General features: G+C 64.0%; 1 protein-coding gene across 4 annotated transcripts in view; it reads left to right on the top strand.

Annotated features, from left to right (window-relative positions):
• Positions 1-20,137, top strand: part of PTPRF (protein tyrosine phosphatase receptor type F) — a 422,531-nt gene that overhangs the window by 390,216 nt on the left and 12,178 nt on the right. For all 4 annotated transcript variants that reach the window (XM_090047886.1, XM_090047883.1, XM_090047885.1 and 1 more), the window contains 4 exons: positions 3,225-3,340; positions 8,253-8,350; positions 13,654-13,777; positions 15,459-15,634. In XM_090047886.1, the coding sequence (XP_089904012.1) occupies positions 3,225-3,340; positions 8,253-8,350; positions 13,654-13,777; positions 15,459-15,634 (514 nt within the window). The remainder of the gene's footprint in view (positions 1-3,224; positions 3,341-8,252; positions 8,351-13,653; positions 13,778-15,458; positions 15,635-20,137) is intronic.

Genomic DNA, 20,137 nt, shown 5'->3' on the forward strand with positions numbered 1-20,137 from the left:
TTGGGTCTGGATCCCCAGGGCAGCGTCCAGCACCCAGGTTTCCCGGACAGCCTGGCCTGTCCCTGCGTGGGGGGAGCTGGCCCCGCTGGCAAGTGCCGGGCAGGGCCATAACAGCGCAGACGGTCCTTGCCACCTCCTCGTGCCCCTCGCAGCTCTGGTCACCAACCTGGTGCTGCGGGCACCCTGCCGTGTGTGAAGGAGCAGCCCGCTAGTGCCAGACACAGGCCGTGAGCTCTGTGGCAGGGTGCTGCATCACCACGCGACACAGCCCCACTCCCCTGGGGCTCGGTTGGCCTTGGGGCTGTTGCCCAGAGATGGGGGCAGGGCTGTGCGTGGGGTGGGGGGTCCTTTTCCATGTCACTGATCACCTCCTTTCTTCTGTTTCTGCTCTGCTTTGGACCTAGCAAACAAGAAAGGTAGGAATCGATTTTCTCCTGCTGCTTGGCTGAGGGCTCAGACCGGCTCCCCTCCTTAAACCCCGGCAGCTGGAGGGAGTCAGCAACACCCCGGCCCCATGGCTTCCCAGTCCCACGGCTCACCCAGGGGCACTGGCACTGGCACCTCTACCCTCCGGCAGCCAGCTGCCACTCGGGAGCCCTCCCCACCTCACTTGGCCAGAAACACATGCATCCCCGGGGATTCGTAGATTCACAGGCGCTCGGGTCGGAAGGGACCCAGCAGATCGTTGAGTCCGACCCCCTGCCCCAGGCAGGAAAGAGCGCTGGGGTCAGACGACCCCAGCCAGGTGCGTGTCCAGCCTCCTCTTAAAGACCGCCGAGGTAGGGGAGAGCACCACCTCTCGTGGGAGCCTGTTCCAGATTCAAATGAGCATCTCTGGCCTCCTGGTCCCCCAGAATCTGGGGTTTGTGGCTGAGGACCCAAGGCCATTAGCATGCAACATGGACCGGGGCTTTCCGTGGCCAGTGCTGTTTGCTCCCAGCTTCCCCGGGCTGCTGTGAGGCCTGGGGCCACGGTGCTGACTCCAGACGATGTTGTCTGCAAAGGTGCCGCTTGTCCTCGGGCTCCGCAGGGCAAACCTTGCGGTCTGGCAGGGCGCAAGGGGTCCTGCTTGCTGCAACACACAACACACCCGGGTTTGGGGGGGCGGCTTTGCTGGAAAGCACCCAGACACAGAGCCTGCACCCACCCATCTCACCCAGTCCCTCTGCACAAGGACCCCTGGGTTATGGGCCTGGCCTGGCCCCATTTCATCTTGGCGCCTGTGGCCTGCTCAGCGCTGCAGGGAGATGGACTCCGTCCCGGCTGGCCCGTGCTTAGCACTGGGGGCCCATTCTCCTGGCCTGAGGGGACAGCACTCTCCAAGGGTGTGCCAGCAACCCCCATGCCGAGGCCAAATCCAAAGGCTCCTCTTTGGAGGGGTTCCCTCCCCGGTGCCCCTTTAGGAGTATTTGCCCCTTTAGGTATTTGTGTTGCAAATGAAACCACGGATGAAAACACAGTATCCCACTGGCAGTAAAAGTCAGGCATGGGGAGAGCTTGGGCCGCGGTCCCGCAGGAGCCCTGAGAGCAAACAGACATTCAGTACACCTCTCCGCTCCTGTCTGCAGAAGGAGCCAGGCCACGCCGCCCCCGGACGTGTGCAGCTGCGCACGGCCCAGAGAGCAGGGCTGTGCCCGTACTCTTCATTAATTCTCCAAGCCTTTGAGCTTTCCGCTCTGGGCTCAGGGAGGCAGAGGGCTTGTGAGATGTGTGGGTGATGCAGGGCAGGGAAGGGATTACGTGCTGTTGGGCACTTCCAGCATCTTTCAGTCCCATTGTGCAGAGCAGCCGCCCGCAACCAGGGCTCTGCGCATGGGCTGGGGCCCCCAGCGTGAGTACAGGTTTCACTCGCTACAGAAAATTCAGTAACTTGCTAACAGTTCGTGGCATTTGTCTGTCGTGTGCGCGGCTTTGCACCAAAGCAGTCATGCCTCTGCTTGGCCAAGCCCCCACGTGACCCAGGCCTCCAGCACTCTGACAGTGGGCAGGACACGGCTGCCGTGGACGATGCCCATCTGGCAAAGCGAAGAGTATCCGATCCCGCTGCCAGGCAGTGAATTTAGGCAGAGGCAAGTGAGCGTTTGCCCAGAGAGCCAGGGACGGCCTCCTCTGATGCAGGCAGCGCCCGGGCTCTGGACAGATTCTCCACAAGCCTGCACCCCGTAGCACTGGGGCCCGTCCCAACTCGGAGGAGCTGCCCCTGCTGCTCCCCGTGGCGTGGCTGGGCAGTGGTGTCAGCCCGGGCAGCAAGAGGAGACCACCTCCAGCAAGCACCCTGCATCCCAGCACCGACTGGGGAAGGCGTCCCCCGTCCCTGTAGTGCAGCACCCTCCGGTGCCACGCCGGACAGTTCTGGGCTGTTGTAAGCCAGGTGGGGAGATGTCCTTAGCAAGGCCCCGTGATGGCTCCGCGTCCTGTAGCAGCCTCCCAGGCAGTTACCAAAGAGCCCGCCCTGCCCGGCTGGTGATTTCTGCCAGGACCAGAGCCGGAGGAGGTGGCATAGCTGTAGGCATAAATATAGCATTAAGAGACAACAGTGTGTTTTATTGTTCCATTAATACACGCCTGGGGTGCCTTCAGCCATTCAAGACATGTATTAATGGCTCAATAAAACACACCCTGAAGAGCCTTTACGCTATTATATTACAGCGCTCGACATTTAAATATTTTTTTAATACTTAGGCAAAATTTGAGTAGATCCTTCCACGACAGGAAATAGTTCCTAGAGAGCGGGTAGGGAGCAGTGGGTTTTGCTTCCGTCTTGCTTTCCCCTCGCAGCAAGGGTGCGGTCTGTCACCTCGTTCCACCCCAGGGCATTTCTGGGCGGGGGCACAGGGAGAACTGGGGAACCCGCAGCATGGTTGGATAAGCGTCTTGCCCAGGGCCCCGCAGAGAGGCAGTGGCAGAGCTGGGCATGGCGTTCGGGAGTCTGGCTCCATCAGTCCACACCTGGGCACTGGAGTCTCATCCACATGGGGCCTCCAGCACAGTTGGCTGCAGCCCCAGTGCCACACGAACACCCAGGCTCCTGCGGGCTGACGTCCACTGGTGAGGGCAGAGGGGAAGCCAGGGCACATCGCAGCCTCCCTGCATGCCCTGTCCGTAGGTGGAGGCGTCCATGTGTATGTGCAGCCCTGGAGCCGGCCACGCTGCTGCGTCTGCCCCGTGGCCTGGGCCGGCTGCAGCAGCCGTGCTGCCCCTTACCCTGCATTTTCCTTCCCCAGGAAAAGGGCTCACTCCCCCTCTTCCAAGGACGAGCACTCGATCGGCCTCAAGGACTCCCTGCTGGCCCACTCCTCCGACCCAGTGGAGATGAGACGCCTCAATTACCAGACCCCAGGTAGGACACTGCCTTCAGCGCCCCTGCCCCTTGCCTGGGCGCCTCCTGCGCCCTCTCCGAGCCAGTGCACTGCGGAGGGGAGTTGGACCTCGTCTCCTGCCGGTTCTGCACCGTCCCAGCCAAGGGCACAAAACCCTGGGGGCTGGCTCCAGACTTCCTGGTCCCTGCTGCCTGATCTGAACACGCATCTAACCCAGCTCCATTACCACTGGCACGTGATGCCCAGAGAGGCCCAAAGCATGGGCGCCCAGCGCATTGCGCACATCAGGCCTCTCCCCTTCCGGCTGGTAAGACTTGTCCCCCACCTGATGTGTCTGCAGATATCGCAGGTCAGGAAGAGGGCCCATCCAGGGAGGGGGTTGCATGGGGAGAGCAAACAAGCTGGACGCTGGCCCCATGCTAGGAGTCTCGGGGCAGAGGAGGATGCTTCTGCCTGCTGTCGGGCCCGGCTGTGCAGGGGACGTGGCAGCAGGGTGAGACCCCAGGCTGCTGCACAGGGCAGGTGCTGGTGGAGGCCGAGCGTGCACATGGTGGTCTTCACCAGCTGCTGAGTCCTGCCTGCGATGCCTTGCTGTAGCGCGTCCCTGTGCAGGCGCGGCCTCAGCCAGCCGAGGCCCCGGCTCTGTGCATTACAGAGCAGTCTCATGCTGCTGCTTTGTAGGGCAGCATCTCTGCCGGCACTGAGCGTGCCACAGCTGCTGTTAGGGTGCTTGGAGACCGCCTTGCCTGGGTCCCAGCCCCCGATTCAGCCCGGGGGGGCTCCGGCGCTCTCGGTGGCCGGATAGCGAGCTCTCGCAGAGGGCGTGCGTGGCTCTTCACTGCCTGGTGACGTCCCCCATCTGTAACCTACTTTCCTCTTCCCCTTCTGCTCCTGTTAGAAGCTTTTTGTCTCAGCGCAGGCGTTTGAAGGCAGCGGTTCCCTCTGGAAGCCCGCTGTGCCTGGGAGGGAAGTCGCCAGCCGCCGCAGCTTGTCACCCTGCTCCCTGGCCTCCCGGCTCTCTGCCGAGGAGCAGCCTGGCCCGCAGCACCGGCCCCGCGTGCTGGACGGTCGGGAGGAGCGGTGCGTCTAGGAGGGTCGGCCCAGAGCCGGGGGAGCTCCAAGAGGGGCCTGACCACAGGTGTGTGCTGCAGGACACAGCAGCCGCTCGGCGGTCAGTCATGGGCCGTGGCTTCCCCAGGGCAGGAGACAACGCACGTAGTTTGCAGCAGCTTGAAGTGGCGCTCCTCCCTCTCGGGGAGCCTTTGGCTTGGGGGAGACGGGAGCCTGCAGCCAGGGCTGTGCCAGGCACTGGGCTGCCGTGCGGGCGGAGGCAGCAGGAGGAGCAGCAGCAGGCCAGGCAGCCCGGGGCGGCGAGATCGACTAAATGCAGGTGTCCCTAGGCTGCCTGTGCCCCGGGCTCCTGCTTTCCAACCCCTGTGCCCGCCCTGCCCCTGCCCCCTCCACATGCACACGGCAGCCACGGCCGTCAGGTCCACGTAGCTCGTCTAGCCCAGGGCAGCCAGGCTGGCTTCCAGCCCCGCAGGGCTCTCGATGCTCTCTCAGGCCCCCAGCAAGCAGGTGCCCGAATGCACTCGGAGGTGGGAGCAGCGCAGGCTGCAGTCAGCAGTGACTGGGCCAGTTCCTCTCTCGCTTGCGGTGCTGCTAACGAGGCTCCGCAGCTCAGATGGGGAAGTCGCAGGGCTAGAAAAGAGCCAGCAAGCCCGTACGGATGGATGGGCGAGGGGGCACGGAAGCCACCAGGCCCAGCGAGCCGGGGGTACCCAGCGCCTTGGCTCCGGTCACAGCCCCACAGTGCCAGGCCAGCACGGTGCCGAGATGGCTGGGCATCACGCACCAGAGATGCTGGCAGTCAAGTTCGCACAGTCCACGAGCGGAGAGGCAGGGAGAACCTTGTTTAATGCATAATTAAGTGAACTGCCATTATTAAATATTAAGCCATATCACTTTAATGGTTCCTACTTCAGATGCAGGTGGTTTCGCGGATTGTCGGCCTCTCTGTACCCATGTCCCGTGTTGCCGAGCTGCGGAGAATCAGCGGCAGGGCAGTGTCTCGGGCAGCGTTAGGCTATGGGGGGGCAAGGCCCCTGGCACCGAGCCCTGCTGGGGCCCGACCAGGCAGGAGCCGCAAGGCGAGGGCCTGCCAGGGCAGCTGCAAGCGTGTGCTGGCTTCCCTAGGCCGGGGGAGAGGCGTTTCTGTCCCAGCCCGTCCCCTCCCTGCCTCCGGGGCTGGGGCAGTAGCACCATTCAGAGCTGGGGATCAGGGGGTCTCTTTGGAGGCCAGGGCTGTGGGCAGAAAGTCCGTCGGGCCCCCAGCTTGTAGTGGCGTCTCCGTTTCTGCGCTAGCCGGAGCAGCTGTGTCTCAGACTCGGGCCAGGCTGAGCCTGGCGCAGAAGGGGCTGGACCCCCTCCCTGCCCCGCGGCCGACTCCGCTCTTTCCCCTGCATCCTCATCTCTCTGTCTCTCCATCTCTGAACCTCTGCAATGATGTCTAACAGCTAATGGGTTTCTGTTCTTGCCCCGTTTTTGTTTTTTTTCTTTGCAGGTTCCAGTGTCCCCAGTTGCCCGAATATCTCAAGTTAGTTTCCGCTCCTCCTGTATTTATCTCAACACCTTTTGCTTTTCTCTCTGTCCCCCTCCCCGTCCCCTCGTCTCAGTCCATTCCGTCTCGATGTCATGAAGGTCACCGTCGCGAGGGCCCGCGGGGCCGCTCTCTCGCGCCGGTCACGGGCCCTGCACGGCCCTCGCTCTGGGGTGGCTTGCACGGCACTACAGCACGTCGGCGCAGGGGGACCGCGCCGGGCGCCCAGCTCGCCCCCGACCTGACGGCGCTTCCCTTTGCTGCTGCACGCAGGCCCGGTCCTCGGCTGCCCCGGGCCGGCCGAGCCAGGCGCACTGCTGCCGCAGCGAAGCGCATCTCGGGTGCGGTGCGGGGCAGGGCGGGAGAGCCCGAGCAGTCTGAGGAGACGCGCACCAGGGCCCAGGGGTTGAACACACTCTCCTTTGAGCCTGCGAGCTGCAAAGGGACAAGAGCCGAGGCGCAGGGCAGTGCAGGAGGGTGCTCTGGCGCAGCTGGGAGCAGGGCTCGCGCCCAGGGTACCGCCCTGCTGCAGCCCCTGACACCCGGCATCTCAGGCCAGGACAGGCCCTCCGCTCCGTGGCTCTCTCCCAGCGTGGTCGGCAGTCTTTGCTGTAAACGCTAAGCAAGGAGACCCTCAATGGTGCCAGGGCGAGGGGCCCCTCCACGCTGCGAGCCGGTCCTGCTCCGGAGCTCAGCAGAGAGGGAGCAGCGTGTGCGTGTGCGAGCGCACCGGGCCCTGCACAGCCCCCCTCCCTGGGGCGATGGCGCTGGGAGCACTGTCCTGCCTTCGGGAGCAGTCCCGCACAGGGACGCTCCCGCGTCGTCGCCCAGTGACTTGTCACCGCCGCACGGCGCCCGGGCCCGGCGTGGCAGCCTGGGCCGCCCGTCACCGCCATCTGTGCCGCGCACGGCGGCTCCTGGCCCGGCTCCAGCCTGCCTCCCTGGTGTGAATCAGCAGCACGGGCCTATTAATAACCGCAATGGCCCACGCAGGGTTTCTGGGAAACCCACGAGCTGCCGGGAGCCTGTGTGGGCTGCAGTTCAGACGAGCCACTTCGCAGCCACTCTCCAGCTGGTTCCCCGTCCCCGCCACGGGGCGAAGGGACCGTTGGGGCCTGGGCCGTGCGCCCCAGAGGCTGCAGTGGGGCTCTCTCTGCTCTCACTGCTGCCCCCGCGCGCCTCGCCGTCTCTCCTGGGCGTCTTGTGCAGGGGGCTGCTCCTCCGGCTCTTCCCCGGGACAGGGCACGTGCCAGGCACGTACCAAACCTCCCAGCACTTGCTCTGGTGCTGTAGGGAGTGGTGGGGGTTTCTCCCCACGGGATGCCTGGCTGCACCCCAGCTCACCCCTGCCTTCCCAGGCTGAGCAGTGGCGAGCTCAGCAGTGATGCCCCAGGTGCGGGTGGCGGGGCATGAGGCAGCCAGCCCAGCGACTGGGAGCCCCCAGCCCCTGTCATGTGCGCGAGCTCCCTCCTCCCCCCAGGTGCTGGGGGCCCGGGCTCGCAGCTCTGCAGGGCCTGCCACCGTTCTTCGTTTGCTCTTGCAGGCTCCTGCAGTAAGGGGCCCGGGGCTTTCTCCGAAAAAGGATGCTTCCTCGGGCTCTGGGGATCCTTAGGGCGGTGGTTCTCAACCTCCTCAGACCCCAGGCTCTTAGTTTTCACGTGTTTTTTGCCTACGAAAAAATAGTAAAGCTGTTTTTTTCTGTTGCAAAGACCTTGGGAAGACCACAGCTGTGGGTTTCTGTTGAAATCTCTGGGTTCCTCTTGTGAATCACGTTGGCCCATCTAGCCACGCAACATGGTGCAGCACCTGGACGGGATCTCGAAGCCCGGCAGAGTGCCACAGCCCCCGGGCTGAGAAGCACTCCCGTAGGAGCTAGCAGTGGGCCAGGGAGAGCCTCTGGAAGCCAGTGTGTTCAACTCCAGCCTGGGCAGGAGCCCCTGGGAGAGCGCGGAGGTTTGCTCGGCCTGTTGGCACGACAGGGCTCCCCCTCTCTCAGGGCCTCGAGGCCCCGTGCCAGCCGCGCGAGTGCATAGGCCCTGCCCCACATGCCCGGTTGCTGTAATGCCCGGCATGCTCACCCGGCCATGAACATTTCTGCACATCACCTTTCTTTTCTGTCCACTGCCCCGTGTGCTCAGAGTGCGTGCCGCATGCCGTGTGAGCTCGCCGACCTCCCATCCATCCCGCCCGGCGCTTCACATCGTCACGCGTGTCCACATACCGTCCTGCGCGCCCGCGTCTCTGGTTTGCTGTGCACATGCTGCTGTTGAGCGTGGCTCTCCCCGTGTGCCGGGCGGTAACCGTGTCCCCTCCCGCTCTGTTCCATCTGGCAGGCATGCGCGACCACCCACCCATCCCCGTGACCGACCTGGCCGACAACATCGACCGGCTCAAGGCCAACGACGGACTGAAGTTCTCGCAGGAGTACGAGGTGAGCCCAGGAACAAGCTGCCCAGAAAGGGGGAGACTAGCCAATGTCAGCACTGTGCTAGGCAGAGCCCGTGGGGGGACAGACTGGAGGGCCTAGTGGTGCCTCATCTGCTAGACGTGCTCCCAGTGCCCCTGGGGGAGGCCATGCGGGGCCTGCCAGCTCTCCACATGGGTCTCACAGTCCCAGGACCTGCCCTGGCATGGTGGAAGCAGTCCCTAGCGGGAAGGAGCCTGCTTGTAGCCCTGCCACACCGCAGCCATCCCGTGGCGACATGCACGAGCCATGCGTGCTCAGGGAGCAGGCTGGCACCACACGTCGCACTGTGGAGCAGTCACTGATGGCCAGGCTGACCCAGACGTCCTGGGGAGCCCCGCATGCATGCTTTCCCCACACTGCCCCTTGGTCCTGACCCACGGGCCCTCCTGTCCTAGCCAGGGTTCCCATACATAGGGCTTTGCCAGCACCCCCAGCCCTGGCCTGAAGACTGCCCTCCACTTCCAAGGCCCTGCACCCCTTTTCCCCCAAACTCTGTTAGGTTATTTCAGTCCTGCCCACTCCCGAGCACAGAGCATGGCCGATGTCCCCCATCCTGCATGCACGCAGCATTGCCCAATGCCTCCTGCCCCTGCCCAGAGTGCCAAACCAGGGGGCTGGTGGGGTGGCGTAAGAGCATCAGGTTCTGGCTGTGTCCATCCCTGCCGTGTTGTGCACTCCTCTTCCCAGGCTGGATGATGGGTCTGAAGGATGACGCTGTTAGGGGACGTTCCCACACAGCCATTAGAGCTGCTGTGCCAGGATAAATGTTTGCCTGCGCTTCCAAGCAGCCCCTTCAGGACCCACTCCAGCTGCATGGGCCTTAAATCATGAATAAAGCCCCTGCAAGCATTGAGAGGGAATAAATTTGGGAAGCGTCCTCTGCATGCATCGGCACTGCCACCTGTATTGTCACCTGTTTGTGCCAATGGGCTCCCTTTGCTGCAGCAGAGCTCCCTGGATTTATGGGGTGTGACCAAGAAGTTTACTTGCAAGGTGAGATTGTACATGCCAGAAAAGAGGGAGCCATCTTGCTGGAGGCGAGGGCCATGCTCCAGCCAGCCAGGAAGGTGCAGCATGGGTGGAGGACGCGATAACTGAGTGGGTGGGTTACCTGACGTTGGGCACATGAGGTGTTCTCTCTGGGCACGCTGTGAGCTTGCACGTGTGTGAGGGGGTGGTCCCCGTGCAGTGAGGGTACATGCTCGCCTGCAGCATTGGTTCCCGCACTCGCATCTTCCGGCCTGATGCCCCTTGGTTGAAACCAAGCCCGGCCTCAAGCCAGCTCAGTCGTGGCTGAAGGCTGTCCGGAGGATGCTGCTGTTCCATGCAACCTCCCTTGCTCCAGCTGCAGCTGTGCAAAGCCTGCAGCTCAGCACCGGACCTCTGCCCCGTCTCGGGAGGTAGCACAAAGTGCATTGCACAGAGCACTCTCCTCGCTTCCCCTTCTGGAGAGCATCCAGGCTGGCGGAGCAAGCTGGTCGGTGACGCTGCCCATCTGAGCTGCCGATGTTGGTGGCATTCTTTCCCTGCCGCCCACCGCGCTTGGCTCTGGATATGGGTGAATCACCGAACACGAGCAGGACAGAGTGTGGGTGCTGGAAAGCAGAAAGTCACATCCTCGTCAGTGGCAAGGGGACAGGGGCTCGATGCAGCTGTCTTCCAGCCCGAGAGGCCTCAGCTCAGAAAACCCTGGGCAAGACCTGCACCAGGTGCCCCTGGTCTCGTCCTATTTGGTTCGTGCCCACACCAGAGCTTGGCTCCACTAGCTGTCCCCTTGGTGCGGGGACAGAGGGGCTGCCGGGCAGGATGGGGAAGCCTTGCTGGTTTGAATCGGGAGCGTGGGGACATTCTGCAGAGATGAGGACGGCAGGCAGCACGGTGCAGCACCCCGAGAGATGGCCACATAGCTCGGGGCACACGCTGCAGTAGCCCCTGCCCTGGCTTCTCCGCTCCGCCAACCGCCCCAGGCCTGCACAACTGAGGACAGTGCGGGCAGAGCCGAGCCCCTCCTGTCTGGCTGCAGGAGGGCAGCACATGAGGGGGACCACAGGAAGAGGCATGTGGGTTGCAGACCACCCCTGAACCCACATACTGTCTGGTTAACTTCAGCAAGAGCTGCATGCAAAGTGTTTTCATGGCCTAAAGCCTCTCCGTGGGCTGCGGGGGCCATTTTGTACACAGCGTGCCATCCGGAGGTGCCAGCAGTGGGACACAGTGCAGATATTTAACAGCTCTTTAGCCACAGTGGCTGGCTCCCTGGAGCCATCAGGCTGGCTCTTGCACTGGTCACATTAGCGCAGTGATGGAGGCACAGCTCCTGGCCGGCCTTGGCTCCAGGGCAGGGCAGGGACCCACAGGGATGAGCGCTAAAGGGCGCAGCCTGCGGGCTGGCTGCGCTCGGGGCAGAGAGCAGCTCTGAGCCCTGCACCAGGCTGCTGCTCTGCTCCCCAAGCTCCTGCACCCCGGGGGCTGGCTGCCGCTGGTCCCAATGTCCCTTCACCGAAGCAGGCAGGCGGGTGGGGACGAGGTGGCCGGAGCAGGACCCAGCCATGTCGTAGGAGTGTTTCCCCCTTAACCTACAGTGAGATTCAAAGTACATTTACAGCCCAGGTTTGATGGAATTCAATCCTCTCGGCCTGGCAGTGATTTATCTGCTGCCTCTCGCCTGCTGCGGCTGTGTTCGAGCTCCCTCCCTCGGCTCCTCCCGGCACTGCAGGGAAGAGCGGTGCCCGGCCCTCCGGCTGCACCTCTCCTGCCCACGTGTGCTGTTGTCAGGCCCTCCCAATTAGCTGGAGCCAGAGGCCTGGAGGTCGGGTGCAGCTGCCCTCATTAGCACATGCCCACAAGCCAAACACCGCTCTCAGTGGGCTTGGCAGACTCAGGCTCTGGCCTCATCTTTGGCTCTGGGCTGTCGCCTACCTGAATTACAGGCCCAGTCATGCAGGGATGGGGGGTGCAGGATGGAGAGCTGCCGTGGGCCCCCCTGGGGTCCCTTTGACCTGCAGGGCAGGCTCAGGCACCCCGTGGCAGGGATAGAGCCCGTCTCTGCTGTTCTGGAGCATTGCTCAGGGGGTACACAAATCTGAGGGGGACAGTGGCGTGAGTGTGTCTGGGGCACTCAGCTGTGTGCAGATGCATCCAGCCTGGGCTGGGCAAAGCCGGCAGGCTGGGTGCTGCAGCAGAGCCCGGCCGCCTGCTCGGCCCTGGCCCGGGCCTTGCCGCTACCGCGTGACGGACCCTGTGCAGGGTCTGCCTGGTGCACCAGTGGCCTCACAGAGAGGGGGCCATGGGGCCACGTGGTGATCAATCCCAGAGCACATTATCTCCCTGCCTGAGACGCTGGCTGGATTAACAGCGCTCAATGGCTGTGCTAACGTGGGCGATTCCCAGGGGCTGGAAAGCTCTGATGTGCCCGAGGAGCTGCCCGCCCTGCTCTGGCCTGTGTCGAGCAAGCAGTAGATCAGACCAGGCCCTGCCGGGCTCCGCTGGCCCAGCGAAGAGCCAGGCAGAAGAGCAAGACGGGTCCTCCCATGCTCCCAGGTGCATGGCACGGCCCCAGCCCCTCCGCTGTCCCCTCATTGCCCGTGGTCCATGCACGGCACCGGCACGTGAAGCGGCTCCGTGACAGAGCGGGACCTGCACCTCTCCAGGCAGCCGTGGCTGGGCAGGAGCATGGCGTTACCCCTCGATGGCCTGGGATGGGGCATCCCCCCACCCTCCAACCGCGTGCCGCGCAGCGCGCTGGGTGGGCGTCAGCTCCTGCTGGCTCAGTCCTGGAGGAGGGAGTCGAGGGACTGATTTGGGGGCTTCTGGGGCTCCTCTGCTCCCTCTGGATGAGACTACTAGGCAAATTGCCCTCATGATTAGCCCGTGGAGCTGAGCTGGGCAGGAGCGGGGACAGCCGCGGGGGGCACATCCGGCTCCCGCCACGAGCGCTGCATGATCCACCGGCTCCGTCTGTGGGCCAAGCCGCTCTCAGCCTCACGTTTATTTACTCATTTGCTTGCCTTAAAGGGGGGAACAGGTGCGCATTAATTCATCACCACTGCTCCAATTAAATCATTTTACTTCTAAATGAGCTGCTAATTTGCAGGAGGATTTAATTAGAGCTTCTTCACACCCAGGTGCTCCTTTACTCCTGACGTTCTCACGTGTTTGCCCTCCCAGGGGGTGCTGGTGATTAGCCCCCGCCTGCGCGGCTCGCTGCACGTCACAGCAATTGCCTGAACGCAGCGGCGCCGGGGCTGGGGGCTCTCGGCCTCCCTAGTGCTGCCGGGAGGTTTGCTGTCCTGCGTCCTGGTCAGGCTCGCCCACCCACGGGCCCGCTGCACGGCGCGTGGGTGGAGGGTTGCCATCCGACAGGGACACCGGCCTCGCTGCCGTCGGGGTCCGACCAGCTGCAGCCGCCCAGGCCACAGGCAGCAAAACTACCTGCAGCCAGATGAGCTCGGGGAGGGCTCTGTGCCTCCGTGCAGAGGCACCCGTAGCAGGGCCGGCAGCGCTGCCTGGGTAAACCCCTGTTGCCTTCCCTGCGCGCGCATCCCTGCAGCCCTTCCTCACGGCCCACAGCTTTGTCACCGCGTCCCTCCAGCCTGCGCCCCTGCCCCGAGACAGCGTGAAGGGAGCAGGGGAAAGGGCCCGTCGGCTGCGGGCAGAGGGCCGTGCTGGGAGAGGAGCAGCCCTGGCTGCAAAGCCAGCCCGGAGCCGTAGGGCTGGCGTCTGCCCCTGCTCCAGGCCGCCGTGCACTCCCGCTGCCTGCTTTTTATGCTGATAATAGAAGATTACAGGGTTCCCGTCAGAAACGTCTATTTGCGCTCCGCTCCCCAAACCGCCCATTAGCCTCGCTGTGAGGTCGCCACCTCCCCATGAAATCCCAGCAGCCCGGGCCTCCGGGCCCGCCAGTGCCTCGTGCCCCTGGGGCGTGCGGGGTAGGAGTGCCGCGTGCCACGCGCACAGCGACGGACGGAGCGTCTCCCGTTGTCCTGGCGCCAGGGCAGCGTGAGGAGCAGCTCTGGAAACCGGCTGCGCACGGGCTGGGCAAGCAGCAAAGCCAGGCTCCCTGCCCCTGCCCTGGCAGCGGCAGCTTTGGCGGCTGGTGGGTCTCCCCGCCAGGCTCTGGCACCCCGGCCTCGCCGGAGCCTTGATGTCCTCGCTGCCCGAGCCCGAGCAGAGCGTGTCTGGGCAGGGCGGGGGTGCCACAAAAGCTCATCTCGTCCCGGCAGCCATGCCGCGGCGTGCGGTAACCACTCTCCTCCCTCTCTCCACAGTCCATCGACCCTGGGCAGCAGTTCACCTGGGAGAACTCCAACCTGGAAGTGAACAAGCCCAAAAACCGCTATGCCAATGTGATCGCCTACGACCACTCGCGCGTCATCCTGGCCTCCATCGACGGTAAGAGAGGGCGCCAGGGTGGTGCCTCCCCCGTGCCCGTCCCTGCAGGCGCTTTGATGGGGAGCCTCCAACTGCAATGCCCCAGGCTGGAGCATGAGGGCTCCAAAAATGAGGACCACGCTTCCAGCACCCCGGGCTTGCTGCTCCCTGCCCTCCCCTGCTGTGCAGCCCTGGCTGGCTTTCAGCCCTCGCCCTAAGCAAGTCAGCAGCTCCCAGGCACGTCCCCCCAGCCCTGTGGGTCCCTCCTTGGCCTTTGCACCCCACGTGGCACAGCTGGATGCAAGGTGCAGCAGCTTCTGGGCGCCCCCAGCCACAGCCGCTGAGGCGTTGGGCCCTGGGCTCCCCTGTTTGCGGTGTCCAGCGCCGTGCACAGGCAGCTATTGATCACTTCAGTCAGTGCTGGCGCCTGCCTGCTGGTCCCCGCACCAGCGCCAGCATCCGAGTCTCGTGCAGACACCCGCCCACGCCAGTCTGGGGCGCGAGTAGAAGCGTCGCCCGCTCCCGGGACGCAGGGCAAGTGCAGCCGATGATGGGCGGCCCCGTTGGACAGGGAGGCTGGCGCGACGCTGGGAACGGAGCCGCCTGTCTGAGGCAAGCGGGCCGCTCGGCCCCAGAGGCGCGGCCAGGCTGGCAGGGAAAGGCACGGGAACCGTGTGAAGGCATCTCCGGCCTCTTCTCCCCGACTCCACCTGCAGCTGGATGCTGATTTCAGCACCTCCTGCGCTACGGGAAAGCCTGCGCTCGCAGCGACTCCGTTTCCGTACCCGGCAGCAGCGTCCCCAAAGTGCCTGCCAGATCCCTCCGCCCGCGTGGCACGAGCCTCCCTGGAGCGGAGCCTCCTTCTCGGCCGGGAAGCTGGCTCCAGCTGATCGGCCTCCAGGCTCGGGGCTGCACCAGGCCAGGGTGCTGCCCCCCACCTCTGCCCAGGCTTCACCTCCCCGGGCTGCGGGAAACCTGCTGTGAGCTTTGGGGTCCCGGACCAGCTCCCTGGGGCACAGGCAGGGTCACAGCCGCCTCTGCTGAGCAGCGCTGTAAATCCAGCCCCAGCTGAATCCTTCCTGCCTTGGCTGTCCTGGTGCAGAGCTGCGTGTGTCTGCATCTCACGGGCACTTCCCTGGAGGGACTCGCACAACTGGGGTTGCAGACAGGCTACAGGCACCCGGGTGCGTGGAGGGGCTGAAAGGGGGCTGGTGTGCAAGGAAGGCGCTTTTCACAGCACAGGGAGTGCAACAGGTTGCCTCCGTCAGGAACGGGCCAGGGGGATGCTGACGGGGTTCCCCCACCTGCGGGTAGGAGCCACAAGCCAGCGCAAAGCTAGTGAAGCCATTGCAGACACTCGAGCTGCGCCGAGGCCAGAGCTAATAGCCGTTGTATTTAAGACAATTATCACAAGCTGTTGCTTGGGGCAATGTGAGCTCCTTCGTATTCCTGCCAGGGAACCCCTCTGCGTGTGCACGGCAGCAGCTGCGTGGGGCTTTCGTGCTGCCTGATTGTCAGGGCAGCCTCTCGGTTACCAGAGACCCCTTCCCATTTACGCACGGTCCCCGACCTTCGCTGGGCTCCTGGGATGGGTTTGGGCGGCATCTCACGGGCTCCAGGCGAGGCAGGGGGTGTCAGGAGCACCTCGATCACGCCAACCCGCTCCCCGCCAGCCTCACGCCGCGGCCCTTTGTCTGCACAGGGGTGCCCGGCAGCGACTACATCAACGCCAACTACATCGACGGGTACCGGAAGCAGAACGCCTACATCGCCACGCAGGGGCCCCTGCCGGAGACCCTCAGCGACTTCTGGCGGATGGTGTGGGAGCAGAGGACGGCGACCATAGTCATGATGACCAGGCTAGAGGAGAAGTCCAGGGTATGGGGAGCCGCTCTCTGCTGGGGATGGCGCGTGGGGCAGGAGAGGGCCACGGGCACAGCTTGGGGCATGAGCAACCTTCTCCTCGACCTGGAGACGCGTCCCCAGTGCTGGCCCTGGGACGCCGGGCAGGTGGGGAGAGTATCCTCGTGGCCCCAGGGAGGCTGGCGGCATGATGGGGAGAGGCTGTGCAGCAGGGGTTGGGGGTCTGCAGAACCACCAGAGCACACCTGGCTTTTCTGCCTCCATCCCCCGTGTATGCACATGCGTGTCACCCGCCCCGACCCTGCGTACCCACGTGCACAGGGGCACGTCAGCCCACGCTGAAGCCGTCAGGTCCTGTGCTGTGTGGTGCGGAAGCGCCAGTAAATAGCACAGCTGCCATTGCCCTGCTGCCTGCAGCATCCCAGCCAGGTACGTGGCGGCAGTCTCCTTGCAGTCACCACGCTAGCTTGTCCCCCATCCAACAACACGGAGCTGCTGAGATCAGATGTGCTAGAGATATCGGCACCCCAGGGTCAGGAGCCGGGTTGCTTTGCGGTCCCTTATGGCAGAGGTTCCCACTTGCCCCCCACGAGGCACGAGCACGTGTAGCGGGTGCACGGTGAGCACCGCCTGGGCCCATGGGCTCCTTGCCGGGAGGCGCCGGCCATCTCGGTTTGCTCCTGCAAGTCGTGCAGCAGCGAGCGCGGGGCTGGCAGAATAGTTTCCCGTTGCCATGCCGACGGCAGGGAGAAGGGGCACATGTGCTCACGCTGCAAAGCACTTGTTATTTTTAGGCGAACGGGCTCGCCGCAGAGGAGCAGCGCACGCCGGCTCGGAGGGTCTCCCTCTGTTTGAAGTGCTGATGCAGGGGTCGGGAGCCTCGTACCCCGCGCTGAAGGGCCTGCGCCGAGAGCTGGGTGCGAGGGAGCGGGCTTTGCTTGCAGGCGGTCCCAGGACTTGGGGAGAATCGATCCATGGCTTCCCCAGGGGCACGTCCACACAGCTCCCGCGCACGCTGCCCGCAGCGCTGAGCCGGCATCCTCCAGGCTGGCACGGGAGCCAAGCAGGGAATGGCCAGAGCTGGGCACCTCTCTGTGCCCGCCCCATCACACCCTGCATGGCAAGAGGCGGGCTCCTTCCGGCCACAGGCCACCAAGGAAAGCATGTGGGAAGCCTCGAGGGGCCCTGGGAGTCTTTAGGCTTTGAGGTCGGAGAAGCCCGTTCTGGACGTAGATGCCTCAGCCCCAGGCTCACGTCCCCGTCTGACCATTGGTTAGCAGAAAACGCCCCAGGTGCGTGCCCTTCCGGGACAGCGGGGCTCTCAAGGCCCTGCCGGTGCCCATGCTCGCCTCGTGCATCACAGCCGCGGCTGCGTCAGCCCTTAGCGACCTCCTGCGATACCGGTCAGTCCTGGGGCCCGGCTCTCGGCGACAGGCCACAGGGAGACGAGCCACTTCCATGGCCATGTGCAGCCCCCGCGCACTGCTCCCGGGGCACAGGCTGGCTGTGGGAAGGAGCTGTCTCTTCTCTCCTTGGTGCCTTTGCTCCTTCCTTTGCCTGTCTTGCTCCCTGCAAAACCCCAGTGTGGACGGTGGCGCCAGGGGCCAAGCCCAGTTCCCTGCGCTGGGAACTGCAGCATCCCAAAACCTCAGCCAGTCCCTGGGGCAGCCCTGGCGGGAGGTCCCCGGCCGGCCGGCCAGCGGGGTCGTGGCCACCTGGCCCCTGAGCTGCGGGGGAGCATCCCTGCTACAGAGGCCGAGTGCCCCGGGGGCGCGCAGCCTCCCCCGGGCTGAGCCCCACGGCTGAGCTCTGCGGAGACGGGCCGCTGGGTCGGCAGCTGCTGGGCTTCCCTGGGAGGCAGCGGTGCTTTCGAGGGCTCCCGGGCCCTGTGACGGGGGGAAATAAGCTGCGAGGGGGAAAGCGTCTTCAAAGAGCATCAGCCTTCCCGGCCGGCAGTTCCAGCCGGCTCAGCGCCCGCCTCGTCCTCCCCTTTCAAGTCTGCAGGCGCGTGCAGGGGGAAGTGGCTGATCCTGGACACTTAGCAGCCTTCAAAGCCTTTGAAGCTTGTGGCGGCAGCTCAGACGTGCACCGGGTGGAGATTGGTGTTTCCCAGTGCTGCACGGGGGCACAGCCCACCCAGGTCAGCTACAGCAGCACCCGGGAGGCCTCCTCGTGCGGGGTCTCTGCCCATCCCGAGGTCCCCTCCTGCCCCCGGGTGTGGGAAGCTCTTAGGGCGGCTGCAGCTCATTGTGCAGGAGACGGTCCAGTGAATACTGGACTGCTGAGCGGGGGCTTGACCGCCTGGGCGACAGCGATCATCGCCCGCTGGGATTCACCATCCAGCGCAGGGTGGCAAAGGCATGCAGCAAGGCAGCAGCCCTGGACTTCAGGAGGGCAGACTTCAACGAGCTAAGGAGGATAGCTGGGGAGGCGCTGAGGTCCCGGAGGGGAGGGAGCCGGGTGTCCAAGGAGAGTGGTCGCTCCTTAAGGAGACGATCCTCCAAGCCCAAAGAAAGGTAATCCCAATGAGGATCAAGGGGGCAGGAGGGCGCACAAGCCCCCACGGCTCACCAGAAGCACCCGGGAATGTCTCCTTGCTAAAAGGGAGGCTTACACCCAATGGTGGGGGGGCCGTCCCCAGGGAGGACTACACAGCAGTTGCTTGGGGCTGCAGGGGGGTCAGGAAGGCCAAGGCGGAGATGGGACTGGGACTAGCTTCCCAGATCAAGGACAGCAGGAAGTCCTTTTTTAAATACATAGGGGGCAAAAAGAAGGTACCGGGTAACGTGGGGCCCCTGCAAGACACGCTAGGAAATCTGGTCGTCACACCAGACGACAAAGCTAAGCTATTTAACGACTTCTTTGCCTCCATTTTCCTGAGCAGGGACCGGATCAGCCCCCACCGGCCCCCTCAGCCCCAGGGGGGTGCACCCAGGCCCCGGGTCAGTGAGGATCTAGTCAGGGAGCGTCTGGCGGGACTGGACGTATTTAAATCAGCGGGTCCGGACGATCTCCACCCCCGAGTGCTGAGGGAATTGGTGGCGGTCATTGTGGGACCCCGGCACGGCTGTACGAGCACTCGGGGGGCTCTGGTGTGGGGCCGGAGGACTGGAAGAGGCCAACATGGTTCCCATCTTCAAAAAGGCAGGAAGGAGGACCCAGGAACTACAGGCCAGTCAGTCTTACCTCGATCCTGGGGAAGCTTTTTGAGAGAGTTATCCTGGCACATGTTCACGAGGGGCCGGGGGGAGATGATGCTCAGGGGCAACCAGCACGGGTTCATCAGTGGCAGGTCCTGTCAGACCAACCTGGCGGCCTTTTACGATCAGATCACCAGATCATTAGATGCAGGGGTAGCAGTGGACATCGTCTTCCTGGACTTTCGGGAGGCCTTCGACACTGTCTCTCACCCCGTTCTCATTAAGAAACTGGGGGCTGTGGCGTCGACACCCGCACAGTCAGATGTGTCCCAACTGGCCGGAGGGCCGCACCCAGAGAGCGGTGGTGGCGGGTCATGTTCGACCCAGAGGGACGTGGGCAGTGGGGTCCCCCAGGCTCGGTCCTCGGGCCCGCACTGCTCAACACCCTCATCAGTGACTTGGACGAGGGGGTAAAAAGCACCTGTTCAAATTTGCTGATGACACTAAGATGTGGGGGGACGTGGGCACGCTAGGAGGAAGGAACAGGCTACAATCAGACCTAGACAGGTTACAAGGGTGGGCGGACGGGAACAGGATGGGATTCAACACGGACAAGTGCAAGGTGCTGCACCTGGGGAGGAACAACCGGCACCGTACCTACAGGCTGGGGAACTCCCCTCTTGTCAGCACGGAGGCGGAAAGGGATCTGGGGGTCATCATTGACTCCAAGATGAACATGGGCCGGCAGTGTGGGGACGCGGTCAGGAAGGCCAACCGCACCTTGTCCTGCATCCACAGATGCATCTCGAGCAGGTCCAGGGAGGTGATCCTCCCCCTTTGTGCGGCACTGGTCAGGCCGCAGCTGGAGGACTGCGTCCAGTTCTGGGTGCTGCACTTCAGGAGGGATGTGGACAGCATGGAGAGGGTCCAGAGGAGGCCACTCGCATGATCGGGGGCAGCAGGGCAGGCCCTACGGGGAGAGGCGACGGGACCTGAACCTGTTCAGCCTCCACAGGAGAAGGCTGGGGGGGGGGTCTTGTGGCCTGTTACAGACTAGTCGGGGGGGACCAGCAGGCACTGGGGGAGTCCCTGTTCCCCCGAGCACCGCCAGGAGTGACCAGAAATAAGGCTCACAAGGTGGCAGGGGGTAGGTTTAGGTTAGCTATCAGGAGGCGCAACGGGCTTTAAGAGGAGGCTGGATGAACATCTTGCTGGGGTCATTTGACCCCCGTACTCTTTCCTGCCATGGCAGGGGGTCGGACGTGATCTGCTCAGGTCCCTTCCGACCCTACAAACTATGAAACTATGAATCCAGTGGGCATCGCTGTTTGCCTGGCCACAGGCCTCGGGCACTGGAGCAGAGGCAGGGACATACCTG

The sequence above is a fragment of the Crocodylus siamensis genome, chromosome 5 (genome assembly GCF_052110815.1).
Source record: "Crocodylus siamensis isolate JL-2025a chromosome 5, ASM5211081v1, whole genome shotgun sequence".
NCBI lineage: Eukaryota > Metazoa > Chordata > Crocodylia > Crocodylidae > Crocodylus > Crocodylus siamensis.